This window comes from Primulina tabacum, chromosome 14 (assembly GCF_025594145.1).
Source record: "Primulina tabacum isolate GXHZ01 chromosome 14, ASM2559414v2, whole genome shotgun sequence".
Classification (NCBI taxonomy): Eukaryota; Viridiplantae; Streptophyta; class Magnoliopsida; order Lamiales; family Gesneriaceae; genus Primulina; species Primulina tabacum.
The window spans coordinates 30,634,177-30,650,308 of NC_134563.1; the positions used below are offsets into that span (position 1 = coordinate 30,634,177).

At 34.5% G+C, this 16,132-nt stretch overlaps 1 protein-coding gene across 4 annotated transcripts; it reads right to left on the reverse strand.

The window, feature by feature from the left end:
- Positions 1–951: 951 nt before the first annotated feature.
- Positions 952–13,395, reverse strand: LOC142525597 (protein ANTI-SILENCING 1-like). 4 transcript variants are annotated; one of them, XM_075629920.1, is made up of 12 exons: positions 13,267–13,394; positions 12,497–12,886; positions 11,673–11,841; positions 9,865–11,540; positions 3,590–3,622; positions 3,093–3,182; positions 2,758–2,836; positions 2,424–2,514; positions 1,988–2,096; positions 1,740–1,856; positions 1,597–1,655; positions 952–1,188 (listed from the first exon to the last, which is right to left on the reverse strand). In XM_075629920.1, the coding sequence occupies exons 2-11, from the start codon at positions 12,845–12,847 to the stop codon at positions 1,605–1,607; spliced, it is 2,766 nt and encodes a 921-aa protein (XP_075486035.1). In that variant the 5' UTR covers positions 12,848–12,886; positions 13,267–13,394; the 3' UTR covers positions 952–1,188; positions 1,597–1,604. The 4 variants fall into 4 exon arrangements, with proteins under 4 accessions (XP_075486035.1, XP_075486034.1, XP_075486036.1 ...); XM_075629919.1 differs by having other exon boundaries at positions 952–1,304; XM_075629921.1 differs by lacking the exon at positions 12,497–12,886 and having other exon boundaries at positions 952–1,304; positions 13,267–13,395.
- Between the last annotated feature and the right edge of the window lie 2,737 nt (positions 13,396–16,132).

Consider the following 16,132-nt stretch of genomic DNA (forward strand, 5'->3'; position numbering starts at 1 on the left):
TGTCATGTTGATGAATCATTGTTACTGTATTTGATATTTGGTTATGATATTATGTTAGCTTTTGATTATGCTGTTGATAGTATCGCTTTGTTGTCAAGTTTTTTGGAGATGTCTTGTGCACTTGTACAAACTTCATTTACTTTTTCAATGGAATCGTTTATTAAAAAAAAAAAAAAAAAAAAGAGGCGGCACCTCTCTAGCAGTTGAGGAACGATTGCTGGCTAGGGATGAAGTGCTAAGAAAATTATTTCAACACTTTGGTCAGTCCCAACATCGAATGAAGCAATTAGCAGATAAGCATCGACAAGATAAACAGTACCAAATGGGGATTTGGTTTTCAATAATCAACCTCTTTCTGTTCCTATTTGCATTTTAGCTACTCGAGTTACTCGATACAAGAACCAAGAAGTAAAGCAGATCCGGGACAGTGGGTCCGACAGTTTTCAAGAAATGCCACTTGGGAGAATTTTAATGAGTTCTGTTCGATTCACACAGCTGAACCTTGACGACATGGTTGTTTTTGACGATGGGGGAGTGATAGGCCTATTATTATCTAAATGGGCTCAAGGAAAATGGGCCAACTTAAGGAATGGGTTGACAAGGGACCATTAACCGAAGAATTGGCCCATTTTTTTATCTATCATTGAGACTCTCGTATGATTAAGAGGCTATCAATACACTTGCAATGTCATCATTCATTCATCAAAAAAGAAAGAAGATGAGTTCTTATTTTCTTTTATCACTTAGGAGCCGTGTGAGATGAAAGTCTCATGCACGATTGAATGAGAGAAAAAAGTGAGGAATCCTTGCAAGCCAAGTACTTAAAGCATAATCCTTAACCGCTGAGCATGCATCTAACATGTTCATCTTACGACAACTGAATACCCATCATTCAAATAAGAGGTAAGAGAGCGAGGCGCAATTTGTAGATGAAAGAAGAGTACCCCCACGTTAACCAAGAAAAAACAAATCTAACTATACAAACAATATATCTCACGGTAACACAAGAAAACAAAACAACGTTTCCAAAACCACCAAAAATAAAAGATTCAACACTTCATTCCATCTATTAACCACCACCACAAATACAGAGCCAATATTTTGCCTTTTTCCTGGAGGATAGGAGGCTGGTCAGAGGCTGTTGTCAACGGGTCAAATATAGCGTTGAAACGACCGAAACATCACTTTCTGTGAGACACATCCATGTTTGATCAATATCTTGCTCAAAGTGTTCAAACTTTGTTATCAGCAATTAAAACCAGAAAGCAATGTTATGTCACAGATGAGAAGAGTGCAAAAACTTCCTGCATCGGTGTAACACATAGTTGTCGTAGAAGATTTAATAATTGATGATATATTGTGAGCATTTTCGTGGGCAAAATGCCAATGCACAATGGAAGAAACTGAAATATAATATGATGACCAAGAGAACAATAATTTCTACGTCAGGTTGTCATAAGCACACTTATTTGTTCTACACTTCAAAGCAAGATGAAAGGGAAACAAAAAGGTAAGACTGGAACGAGGATCTAATGCTAAAACCAACAGCCTATTTGACAGTTTACGAACTAAGATCTGATTGGTGAAATTACTGACATTTGATATTATTTCCTTTGGAGATTGGCCATAAGTTTCCTCGACTCCACCTTATGTAGCTGGAAAAAACACAGATGTTCAAATTTTGAATTAAACAAATGGAGAACTATTTCCAAGGTTCAGCGATCTCAAGGTGATGGTACCTCAAAAAGTTTCTGGCACCAAATATTAGATTTTGATTGTAGAAGTGACCACTCCATAGCCATCTCATATTCAATTGTGTTTGGCTGGGAATAATCAGATGTAGACACTGCTTCTTTCTGAATAATGCAAACAGAAAGAAAAATTGTCTAGTCATCACACTAAGAGAGAAGAAGCTGAGCCCAAAATCTTCCATTCCAACACAAAAAATTTCTCATTTCTTTTTTTTCCTGAGAGATGGAAAATGTACCATTTCCCTCTGCATTAGGCGTCTAACTTTGTCAATAGACAAGTGGCCAACAAATGCAGTTTGTTTCCTAGGGTATTCAGGAAGGAGCACAGTGCAACCAACTAGTGGCCTGCAAATGAGAAGAGTAAAAATTACAACTTTAGCCAAGTATGACAAATGTCTCAGAAGCCATGTAATAAATCGAATCAATATGCCACATCAAAGAAAGAGGTCACATGGGCCACTTTATGTGCGCTCGGAAAAATTTTTACACTAAACACACAGCTAATTTGTTTATCTCTAAACAAAAACCACTAATGGCATATAATATATCTATTGGATACTCAACCTCTCATAAAACAAGTATGAGTTTTTTCAAGATGTACGACAGTAATCGCAGTCCAGCAGCAACATATCGTTTGATTTGCATTAACAGTATATTAACATTTCCACAAACCTCTGGTCTAGTAGCATCAAGCACTTGTCATCCAATTTTTTCAAAACCTTCTCAGCAATTTCCCTTGTATTGAATATAAGGAGAGCTTGGCCTAAAAAAGAATTCACATCAATGATACACACACATTTGATTTCACATTTTCACTGTCCTCTTAAAAAGGAATAAGTGAATAGGAGAAAAAGGAAAAAATCAAAAAAGAAGAAAGGAGCAGTATGCCACTGAATAAGCTCAATTTGTTAGTAACCCCTAAGAGAAAAATATAATGACCAGAATCACAGTTCACCTAATGAACCATTAATGTTATGAAGCCAAACAACTCTGTTTACCAACATACCATTGTGTGGACTAGACATAGCAGTGCGCTGCACCATCTTGGCCATGCATTTTTCTTCAAATGCATGCCAAATAATTTCCTGAAATAGCACCATATAATCATCATCATCAAATATGAACATCATGATCATGAAAGACAGCACAATAAGCAGAAGCAGTTAACAAAGAAAAGAAAAAAAAGGTTGATAGGTAATAACAAACAAGAATTTTTTTAATGCCAACTGTTGATTTTTAAACTCAATGCCAGAAAGAACTGGATAACCGATAAGCATAATGTGCAAGTATGCTCAGAGATTTAGGCGAAGTATAGAATCATTCACAACTGAATAGTCTTACCATTACATCAGCTGAAGTAAGAGTTGGATCCAAATTCTGAAGCAACACTAATTTTCCTTCATTCTGCGCTGTCATCAAACTTTCCCAAGACTAGAGTTGCACAGTACAGAAATGAGATAATAATAAATAAATCAACATTGCCAATAACTTTGTAAATTATCATAAAAAAAATAAAACTGAAAAGGGAAATGAAAATAGATAAGCCAAGAAAAAATCATCCCTGAATTCGACTTCAGAGCAACCATTCAATTTCCTCTACCAATTTCAAATTTAACTAAACAAAAAAGGAAGGAGTAATTTGGGCAAAGACTTCCTTAACTGTCACATAATAAACTTATTGTCATCATAACTGAAATTCCAACCAATTTTTTAAATAAGTGTATAGAGTTGCTTGCTTTGAAAAGTAAGGATGCAGTGTCAGATAAAAACAAACATATTTCGAATTAATTTTGGCCAATGTATGAAGAACCGGCATGTAAAGGAAAAGTGCAACTCACCAAGTTCCCCAACTTCAACCAGGTCCGCTTTTCCTGTCAGGAAACCAAAAGACACAATATTAAGAAGAAATTCACAAACTAAAAAATCATTACCTACAGTTATTGCAAAAAGGTACACTTAGAAAATGCTTCCAAGTACCCAATTCGCACGTGAAATTTGTCACAGAGTGGAAGAACTATATTCCAAAAGAATCCCATATGGTAACAACTCTCACTCAGTAAGGTCATAACAAACTTGCAACACTAACAAACTAAAAAATCTTTATCTACAGTTATTGCAAAAAGGTACACGTAGAAAATGCTACCAAGTACCCAATTCGCACGTGAAATTTGTCACAGAGTGGAAGAACTATATTCCAAAAGAAATCCCATATGGCAACGACTCTCGCTCGGTAAGGTCATAACAAACTTGTAACACTTGTGGCATCTGTCCAATGCCGATGGCAGGGATCAAGGCATTAAACTTTAAAACTAAATAGAGATTTGGATAATGCAACAGAGTGAACAAAGTGAACTGTTACTGCGACAGCAACTATCTTGTACTTATCACCTGATATGTAACCACCACATTAATAGATAAAAACAAGAGTACATGAAACTAATCTGAACACAGCTTCACAGTTCAAGACCACTATATCTTAAAAGAGCTGCAGATGAGAAGTAAAAAGGGTAACAAATGGAAAATACTTATAACCAGCACAAATCAACACAGACAAGGAAGGTTTGTCTCAATCATATGAAGCTGATCTACTTTTTCATATTCAAATGCAGGTGATATTCAGCTCGAGTAATTCCAATCATATGAATCCAACTTTTAAACAGTAATGTATGAGTTAACATTGCTAAAAACTACGGTGGACGCTTGAAAAATATTTCAAAAATTCCTTCTCTACCAAACTACATGTTATTTTGAATCCCTCTGCCCATGCGCAATGTTAGCCCAAGAGCATTACTCAAGTTTACTTCATTATCCAGGACTCTAGTGGGTTAAGACATTATCCCATGTCAGCTATACACATGAGATACTTTTTAGGTTAATAGTTATCCTTAGATTTGAAATTTTTCAGCAGTTAATATTGGGAACACTTTTTATTTAGAAGAATTGAGAATTGAATAAAGGAACTTTAAAAATTTTCTTTAAAATAGAGTGTACCAGGGAGACAGTACGGTTCTCTCCAAAAAGTCTCACACAAAAGAAAAATAGATTGAAAATAGAGGAGATCGAAGCATTCTCAATATCGAGGACTCTGCAATCCATTGTGCCATGACAAGATCCATAACACAGGACTGTGACAAATTGGCGTCAATGCTACTTGTTATGGGGGATTTCCAAGCTTTACAATAGTGGTTGAAGCATTTATGAAGGTGTACAAAGAGGATAAGTGTGAGGTCGGAGCCAACGAAAGCGGAGAGTAAGCAAAGGTGCCAAGAGGTAGCACAGCACAAGAAACAACTCCTGACAGACTTCTAGACGAAGAGAAACATGAATGAATCAATCTCACACTTGAATGAAAATGATTCCAAGACTGTGCAGATATGAGACTTTACAATTGAGGAAGGTTTCGAAGATTTGATAGGCGCTACTCATAACAAGAAGGCGAAACTTCTTTTCAGGAGCTGATAACTTAAAAACTGTATAGTTAAGCGTGTTTGACTTGGGACAAAACTGCGAAAGGCAACCCCTTATAAGTTTCCATGGGAGCGTTTGAGTAAGGAGATAACACGTTAGAAAGACTCGTGTTAACGTGTTGGTATAATGAGGATAGTAGCCAAATCTGGGATGTTATAATAAGATAGTTGAGGAGTATCAACAATGAGAACCAAACGGAAAACTCAAAAAATTGTCCATAAAATCACTATGAGATGGTATAGCACCAGTCAAGGTAGCGCTATACCGTCAGCAACAACAGGAACTCGTAATGGCGAGGTTTGGGAACGACACTTGTATGCACCCAAATACTCAAAACAGATTTCCCTTGTTATGGACAATCAGGACAATCAGGACAATCAGGACAATCAGATCCACGGGGATGGGTATTCAAGGACAAGATTTTCCCAACATCGGTGCACTCCGAAGGAGAACAAGCTGGAGTTAGCCTATTTCCACCTCATAGAGGATGGTCAATTATTTATGGTTCTTCAAATTAGAACATGATTTGTCCAAATAGTAATGGGAAGAATTCAAAACCCTGTGGAACTTAGGCTTTGGTCCACCCACACGCAATACCATATTAACAGGCATTCTAAAATTTGGCCTAGGCGCCAGCCGACCGCAACGAAAAATTGCTAATCGGCCATCCTAGGCGGAATTAGGGTGTTAGTCTGGGAAGAACAATTGTACCTGTTATAACCATTGTCATAGGGACTCCGCCTTCTGAAACTACGGCCACGGCCACGTGTGTGGTTAGGGCTCTGGCTCTGGTTGTAGCTTCATTTGCACCAGATGTGTTGACGTCATTCGGGAGAATAACCAAGATTTTGGCGGCGGTGGTGTTCTGGAATTTTATTGCAGATGAGATTCTAGACTTGATGAGATTCGAAGATATCCGAATGATTGGAAACAGATGGGAGATCTAGGGTCCGTACCTCCTATCAAATGACGTCTTTTTGCCAAATCTTTGAAAAATGATAGCGCCTTTTAATTTCTATTGAAAACGCTACTTGGTTTTTTTTCTAAGTTGGAATGGAAAATACTAATATACAAGCAATTGTGGGCCAGTTAATGGGACAACCCATTTACTTAAAAATGGACCTAGTCCCCGCCTAGGCACTAGTCTGGAGCCTGACTAGATCCTAGCAAATTTTAGAACCTTGATATTAAGGAACTGATCTAGTGACCCTCCACTGGTGAAGGACTACCAATCACAATTTGAGCAATTAACGAGGGCCAATAAGTTATCAGTCGATCGAGTACATATTTTTATAACTGCATTAGGATTACAAGAGTATATTGTGGTACTAGTCGAGCTTCAACACCCCCGAACCTAATTAGTGCTGTGAGCCTTGCAATGATCTATGAGAAAAACCAGTATCCGAATGATAGAACCACCAAACTTCACAAGGACCATTAACAATCCATCACACCCCAATACATTAAGAGCTCAGACATGAAGGTAATGGAAGAATGATGGAACCACGGGATCAATGACGAGTAGCACCCCTAATTTTTACTTGCAGACAAACACAATACTCGAGGGGGAAATAATGCCATGAGCACTGAAATTGCTTCTGCAAGAGGCTATCCCCCAAGAGAGAGAACTCTGGTGTACTTCATTTTCTAGGACTCTAGTTGGTTTTCTACTTCTGATATAGATTATCCCACACGATGTATAACAGCGAGATAATATTTAGGTCAATAGTTATCCTTGGAATTTGAATTTCTTTCTTCATTGATTAATATTACGAAGACTTCATATTTGTAAAGAAGCAGACAAATTTAGTAAAGAAATATCTTAAACATAGTTATTTAAGGCACAAGGCGCACTAAAACGCTAGGGTATCTTGGAGTCTGGGGCGCAAGACAAAGCGCACGCTTTATCGAAGTAAAACACATTTAACATAAATTTTAAAATTCAATATATATAAAGTGATTTGAACTATAATATTACATAAATTAAATACTTTTCATAAAGATAACAACTATTATAAATAAAAATTCATTAATAGATAATGTAACGTAAATCATAACCAGGAAAAAATTAAATCGTCTAAAGTTCATTAGAAAATCATCAATTCATAGTATATTAAAAAGAATTCAAATATCTAAATCATCAAATTCATCTTCAACATCTGCAACCATATCGTCGTCATCATCATCAAAAATAATGATGAGTCATGAGTGTAGAAGAAATTAGATTAAAAGTTTGTATAAATGATTACAATATCATCTAAATAATCAAATTCTTCATCATCCTACTCGACTATCATTATCATCGTAAACGAAGGAAGATTATAGTAAAAGTTTGAATAGAGGACTTGTGAACTTTGTATAAAAAAAAGTCTTGCATAAATGAGTGACAATAGGGTTTTTTAAATCATTAAATAGCCACGGGCTTGCAAATTGGGCTTCAAAATTGGTTGAGTTCGAGTTAATTTTTATTCTCCTACAAAATATCAGCCCATTTTTTTAAAAACGCACGCTTTTGCGCCCGTTGGAGCCTTGAGCCTAGGCAGAGGCGCATGCTTTAAGCGTGCTTGTTTCTTCGCCTGGGTAATAACCCATGCGCAATAGGTGCGCCCGGCTGGGCATGTCACCTAGGCGCACACTTTTAATAACTATGATCTTAAATTTTCTAAAGAAAATGGAATCAAGAGATCAAGAGGTTCTCTCTAACGATCCTCCGGGAAAAAAAACCAGATGCAAGGCAGGTATATTTAACAAGAAAGAGAGCATTTACCATATTGTGGACTCTCTGATCCATTATCCCCATAAAAAAATACATAACAAAGGGTCATGATAGATTACTCAGTAGCAATACCACAACAAAATGCATACGCCCGATATTTTTATTATTTAACTGGGAAATAAAAGATGAGATGTGCCTAGCTGTGTCCCATCAAGGTTGTAACATTCTTCCAACTCTAAGAGACAAATTTGAGGAATCAAAAAAGACTAATAACACAAATGAAGCAAAAGATTTCATCAATTCCTCGATAAAAAAGCAAGGCAGATTACATCAGCATCCTCGGTAAAAATAAAAAAAAGGCAAAAACCCCTCATGTAAAACTAGTTGCATTTAAAACCTTATATTTTTAAGAAATCAGGTATAAAATATCATACAAATGGGGTAAATGTGATCTAGTTTTTTTAACACGGTTTAAATATGCTTATTTTTTAAAAAACACAAGGACATATTAGACTAATAATATTTTGCAAGGGATTCCATACCTTTTAGACTTTTCATAAGGGGTATGGTGTATTAAACCCAGAAATCAACACCATCCATTAAAACAAATATTTTACCACTTGGGACTCTTATTTTGTATATAGCCCTAATAAATGATAAGTGCCAAAAACATTTTCTTCAAGAAATTGGTTCTTTCAAAGTTTCCTAGGATTTTGTGGATTGAAAATTTTAAAATCATGGATATTTAAATGGTTTAAAATCCATGATTTCAAATCTATTCAACTGTTTTGATGAATTTTAAATTCACTCTCATTTAATTACACACGTAAATTTATATATGACGGCTTTCAAATATAGATGTTATTTGAAATTCAGTCAAATCATATCTCACTTAAATTCATCCACCAAAATGCAACCTAATTTTCATTTATACATGACAATATTCCCACCAATTCAAAAGGCCACAATTTAACCTTCAAAAAGCTTAGTTGGAGGATATTGATTTTGAAAATGAGGGCTAATTGCATCAACACCCACGGAAAAAGTAAAATAAAAAAGAAAAAAACATCATCATATGTAAAATTAATAGCATTACAAACCTCGTATTTTTAAAAATCCGGCATAAATTATCCGAAGGGGTAAATGTGCCTGAGTTTTTATAACATAGAAGTGATAGGTGTTTGATTTTGAAAAACATGAAGAATATATTAGCTTATTAATATTTTTGGGGGGTTTATGCCTTTCAGACTTTTCCAAAGAGGGGGTTGGTGCCATAGTTGTCAATCGCGCATAGCGCCCCGTAACGCAAAGGTTGCCAGTGGCTATAGCGCATAGCGAATAAAGTAGCGAGGGTTATTTGAAAGTAAAGCGCCACAAGTATATAAATATATAATACATAACATATAGTAACACCAATTCAAAAACCTTAATTTTCAGCATAATATTCCATCAACTTTAATTGTAAAATACTAAAACCTGAAATTTTCTTAAGTTTTTTCATTGAAAAATTATAGAACACACAAAAATAAAGCGAGAAATGCAAAAACTATAATTTCCAGCAAAAACCTAACTAATTACATGCCATAAAACCAAAATTAGAAGAAAAAAAAAGGACAGAAAATAAACATGTAGTTTTGCTTTGCAATAGCGCCGCTATTTCAGCTATCGCGATTGTCGCTAAGTGCCAATAGCGAGGATAGCGAGCGCTATTGCAAAGTCCATGGCGCGTAGCGGTCCGTAGCGATGTGGTGTCGCTTCGCCACGCTATTCGCTATAGCGAGAGCTACAGGGGCTATTGACAACTATGGTTGGTGCACTTAGCCCTTCAAGAATGATAACAAATGGTGGACCCTGCGTTATTCAAGGGACGGACAAGTGACAAAATATGAAATCACAAGATAGAACTTAGAAATTCTTGTTCCAACTTACGTTTATCGGCCTTGGACCGACTTCAAATATTTCACCTTCATCTTTTCCATGCTTACTACGATGAATTTCCTCTTTCGGGATTTGAAAGCCATCTAGTTTCGCTTTCTTGGAAGCACCTTCTACGATACATGAATCTTTAGCCAATGTTAAATCCTTTCTCTTGCAAGCACCATGTGCATGATTTGTCCTTGCTTGTCCAATTCCACAACTTTTCTCCTTCATTTTTGGAAGAACTTCCATATCATTTCCTTTACCTGAATTGTGATCAAGTTTTGCTCTCTTGGAAAGAGCGTCTCCAAGACACAAATCTTCCACTGAGGATAAATCTTTTCTCTTAAAAGAATCATGCCCGTGTTTCATTTCTCCATTTTGCGGATAAACACATGTCTTTGACAATTGACTTGTAGTGTCACTTGAGAGTTTGATATGTTTAGCAACTTGTCCATGGCTTTCAAAAACCTCATTGCTTTTATTTTTCGACACTTCATCAACTAAAATATCATTGATTCTTGAAAACTTTCCTCTAGAAGCATTCAAAAATTTAGTTGATTTCAAATTCTTTTGATGGGAGGAAAATCCGGCAACATGATCAGATTCCAAAGTTTTCGGACTGGTAGTTCGCACATCTGATACCTTTTCATTCAAATTAGTCGAGCTTTTCCCCGGTTTCAAATCTTTCCTTAGTCCCCCAGAATCTTTATCAATTTCGAATTTTAGTTCTCCATCAACTGAAATAGCACCGCTCGCCTGCATCTCTGGAATATTTCTAGAAATGATCGAACAGGGCACACTAGTTTTACCATTGGTTTTGGAAGATTTGTCACCAAGTTTTCCTCTCTTCAAACATGTATCACCGATGTTTTCAACACAGGAAACATTTTTATTACCTATGTTACTTTTTGCCTCTCCATCTTCACCAGAACTCGCATCAACTTTTTCTCTCTTCAAAGATGTATCATTCAAAAAAAGGGATTTTGTATTAGATCGCTCTCTTTCACCAAAACAAGTGTTCTTCAAAGGAGAGTTTGTGTCGTTCGCCTTCTTGTTCTCAACGTTAACTTGGCACCCATCATTTTTATCATCTGAAGAACTTTTATTCTTGACGGTGCTTATAGCTTGTCGACATTTGCTAGAATTCAAAACAATATTGTTTTCATTGTCCTTCAAAGACATGTCATCAAGCATACCTCCCCTCAAAGAAGTATCATTCCAACCATGGGATTTCATCGACTTCACATTCTCTTCAAATTGAACATGTTTCAAATGAGACTTTCTTTCTTTCACCTTGTCCATCTCAACTTTTTTTTTGCACCCAACAATTTTATCACCTGAATCACTTCTATTATCTATGATATTTGTAGCCGCTTTATCTTCACTAGAATTCACATTGACATTAGCACATTTCCCTCCAGATGTTCGTTCCTTGATAAATGATCCATTCTCCACATCACAGGGCAATTCTTCTTTATCTATGTCTTGCTTTACATTTGTATCATTGTTTCTTACCATATGATTGCAATCTCCGTTTGAATGTAGACTCATGTTTGATGAGTTCGCACTCACAAGCGTCTCAGTGCCTTCAAAGGCAATAGCATTTCTTGCGTCATGTTCGTTCGATTCGAATTTTGGACTACTTAGAGCCCTTAAACTCTTTTTTCTGTTAAACACGAAATCAACTGTAGAAACAACGACAAAGTCAAAGGTTCATAAGCATCTCAAACAACTAAACTCACCGTAGATAAGATTAAAAACCTTAAAATTTTCCAACCAAATAATTAAAAGCAAAATGTAAAATACAATGTAGTTACCTTTAAGTTCGCCAATAGCATCACTAAATTGATCCAATATGATGCAGTTTTGGACATCAAAAATTCGGTAAAATACATGATCGGCCATTTTTTCCTCGTCCTCAGTAAGTTTTGGATTTCTCTCATCAGTTGAAATGCAAACGACATTGCATTTACCAACAATAGCTTCCTAATTCAAGAAATGATCACATGGATTGTTAGTGGATAATAATACGACCTTAAGATAACTACAATGTTTGACCAAATTTATTTAAAACAACTTACATGCTTTAAATTCTTTAAGATTTTTTTCGGAAATGATAAGATATTTTAGGAGCTTATAAAAAGTTTAGGATCTCATAAGTTGAGATGTTTAGATAAAATAAGATAATAAAGTTTTAAATTGTTGATATGGATAATATCATAATATCATTTTTGATACTATGAAAATAATGCAAATATTTATTTTTTAATATCTATTATGTGTAAGAATTGTTTTTTATTAATTATTATGCTAATTATCATAATTATGACTGTATTTATTTTCATTATTACTATAATAATGATAATTATTATAACATATTAACAGTAGTTTTGCACACACGTGTACGCAAAAGAGCGTATACAGGATAAATTTATAAATTTGATTCATATTTTTAATTTTTACAATTTTAACTAAATTACAAAAAAATACAAAAATGCATATATATATATATATAAGAAAGAAATAAAATAAATTTATAAATTATGGTATAGTCTAGGTAAAGCAAAAATGTTTCACATCCCACACAATAATTAATTAGTTTAAGGAAAAAAACACAAACAAAATTAAAAATAATAATTACCAGAGGATTGATGTTCACAAGACCTATGCCACAGCCAGAAGCCAAAAATAACTCATTTTTAATCACCTCGGTATCTCCTAAATAATAAAGAATTTCCGAGGGTCGAAAAAACCATTGAACCCTTATCTTCTTGGACTTGTTGGCTTCTTCCCAAATTCCAACAAGCTTTCCAATACAGGGACGTCGTTCATATTCCACTTGCAAATAAACTGAGTCATACAATGAGTACTCCACACCCTCATAAACGAATGATTCATAAAAATGTATATCTCTGTATTTCTTTCCTCCCTCTTTTTCCTTCAACCATTTAAATTCAGGTTCCTCACGTTTGTCTACTTCGAGATGAGACATGACTTCCAACTAACAATGGGGTCCTCTAACCTAATGAATCTAACGAATAACAAAAAAAGATATATCAAACACCTGTGAAATTCAATATACTTGATACTGTATGCCACGCCAGACAATTCTTAAAATACTATAATTTTAAAACAAAAAATCATGCACAAACCCAACACATAAAAGTAAATATAAAAAAAACCGTACTAAAATAAAAAATTGCAAGGCGCTTAGAGTGATAAACCATAAACACAACGGAGTATAGATAAAAATCGACGAGTGAAACAAAAAGTTCATCGCAATCGTCAATAAAGAACTGAACGAGAGGGAGAACTAAAACCCTACTCAAAAAATTAAATCAGATCATGAGGCCCCTCGAAACAAATCGCAAGCAAGCAAGACAATTTACGAAGAAAAAATGTTGGGTAGACCTTCGTTGATGGCAGCGTTCCGAGAAACCCTAGCCGCGAAAGTTCATCAAATCGCTAGGGCAATTTTCGCCTTTTTGAGGTCTTTTATAAGGAAATTTTTGCCCTATTTGCAGTTTGGTCCGCTAGGGTAGACGCTTGGCTTTGATAAAATTGAAATTTTAAAGTATAGATAAAGAAAAAGAAATAGTTTGGTAATTTTAAAGTTTTAGAAAGTATATATGGTAGTTATAAGGAAATATATAAATTTGATAAAATAGATTTTTATAATATTTGTAAGTAAATGAAAATTTATAATTTTGTAATTTTAGAGGTGTACATTTGTTATTTTAAAAATTAATTGTTATACCAAAAGTAATTACTATACACCTCTCGGTCTTAACAATATTATAAAAATTAATGTGAGATTGTTTCAAAAAAATTTAGTTATGTAACTTTGGTCAACTTTTTATTTTGAAAAATGATATTCAACCGTGTATTTCAATGCATCTGAGAACGACCATTTTTTTTATTAAAAAAAAAGTTGATTAGATCTAAACAACAAAACATCCCAACCGTCTCATTGATCAATTTTGTGAGACGAATCTCCGACCAACCTATGAAAAATATTATTTTTTATGTCCAAGTTATTATTTTTTTAATGTAGAAATATCATTTTTTTGTTATGATATGAAGAAATATTATATAATATATTGATTGAATGAAAATATTACTTTTCATGTCAAAAATATATTTGTATAAAATATGTTGATTTGAATAAAATGTATTATTTTTATATCAAAAGTATTATTTTTCGCTGCAGATATGGACTGGTTTGACCGTCTAATGGAGATAGATCATTGAGACCATTACACGAGAGCCCTACTCTAACAATATAGTATATATTTATATAATCTTTATATTTTTTTATGCAAAACTTTCCAATATTAGCATGCCAAACGACAACTATTTTATAAAAATTTTTAGAGAGGTACAATGGGAATATCTACTTATTATAAAGCGTGAATCCGTTCAAGCTGGCAAGTTCTCTTCCAGTAACAGGTAAGACTCCCTACAGGTGTCTCTTACATAGCATCACTACCTAGGGCCAAAACCACGTGTGATGCGCTCTTTTTCCCACCTCGCCCTTTTTCTGCCGGTTGCAATTGCTCTCTGCACCTTTTCATTTTCCTCATCCTCTTCCTTTTTCATCTATCCTTGGCTTTCTCTTTCCCCCATTTCAGAGAGCGGCTTCCAAAAAACGTTCGGCTACGTGCGTTGTTTGAAACCTCCTTTCTCCAGCGCCTCGGTTTCGCCTCTTCTGCGCTTCTTCTCCAGCTCCTCGACGTCACCTCTACTGCGCTCCTTCTCTACTTCTGCAAATCGGTGGGCTTCTTGCGACTCTTCGGTCTGCTCTCTTCTCCTCCTCTCTTGTGTGCCTTCCTTTTAGAGTTGTTTCTTCTTCGATCGGCCAACTTCTTTGCCCTGCTTTCATATCGTTTATTTATAAGTAAAATACAATATGTGCACATTTATCTACCGTAGACGGGGCAAAAACCATTCATGTGTGATAAAAATACAGTTAAGCTGAAAACATGTTCTTCTTCCTAACAAATTTCAAACCAATATTTTATGTGCATCTTCTGCATCGTACGTATGAATCCATGAAAACATAACAGAGATGTCAAGCTCCCGTACTACATTGTAGCTCGGCCAAGGTTTGTTAGGAGAGTTAAGACTTCTTACCGCAAGACCACCACTACCCAAATTGGAATAATACTCTTCTACGTGTTTATGTATGTCTTCTTCGTTTAGAATCAATCACGGGCACCGTACCACATCTTAGCTCGTCCAAGGTTTGTTAGGAGAGTTAAGACTTCTTCCCATAAGACCACCCCTACCAAGATTTGATTTATTTAAAAAATATTTCTTTGGTTTGCAATGCAAGTGTGTATAAATTTTGTAGAATGTGTATTCATGCATGATTAATTGAGGGGACCAAAAAATAATCATGAGAGTAGAATATTAGACACAATATTTGCTTTCGGTGGAAAAATTGTATGTTACATTGTTCACGGAATTGAAAATGTTTATTTTTAACTAATAAAAATTGAGTAATATTAGGTTGATATAATTATTATTTAACTTTATTGATTAGTAAACCAATTATATAATATTAATTTATATGAAAAATACATTTTTACCCTATTGTTATTCATATGCATATTATAAGGAACATTACTCTTCACACACAATTTCACGTCATGATAAACCATGTATTTTGTACTTATTTATATATAAAAATATATTTTTATTATATTGTTATTCTATTCATAATATAAGATGCACTAACGTTCACACACACTTTCACGTCCTATAATTTATTTGAGGGTAAATGACCATTTGACACTCATCTAATCGTTTCATTTGCTAGTATTTGATTATTCCATAACGTGCACCCAAAGAAAAGGATATAAATATTACAATAAATACAATATAACATTAATTCAACTTAAAAATACAAAATAACATTAAATCCAAACAATAAATATTACGAAAATTTATGACCATATCCTTGCTACTAGAATACGATGAGTTGGTTTGAGATTATCCGTAGCACCAAAAGACTGAGACCAATCATTAACGGGTAATATCGAGAATTAAAAAAAAATCAAAAAACAAAAGTAAAAACATAATTCAGATTTTTATTCATGATTTTATATAGATATTAGATAATAGATCTAATTACACAACCACCGCCTATAAAAGTTTAAAAAAATATGAAAAACCCCACATATAAAATTAATTGTATTTTAAAAAATAAAAAATTAAATTAAGGAATTTTTTAATACAATGGTTAAATGTGCTCGATTTTTTTATATAATAAAAA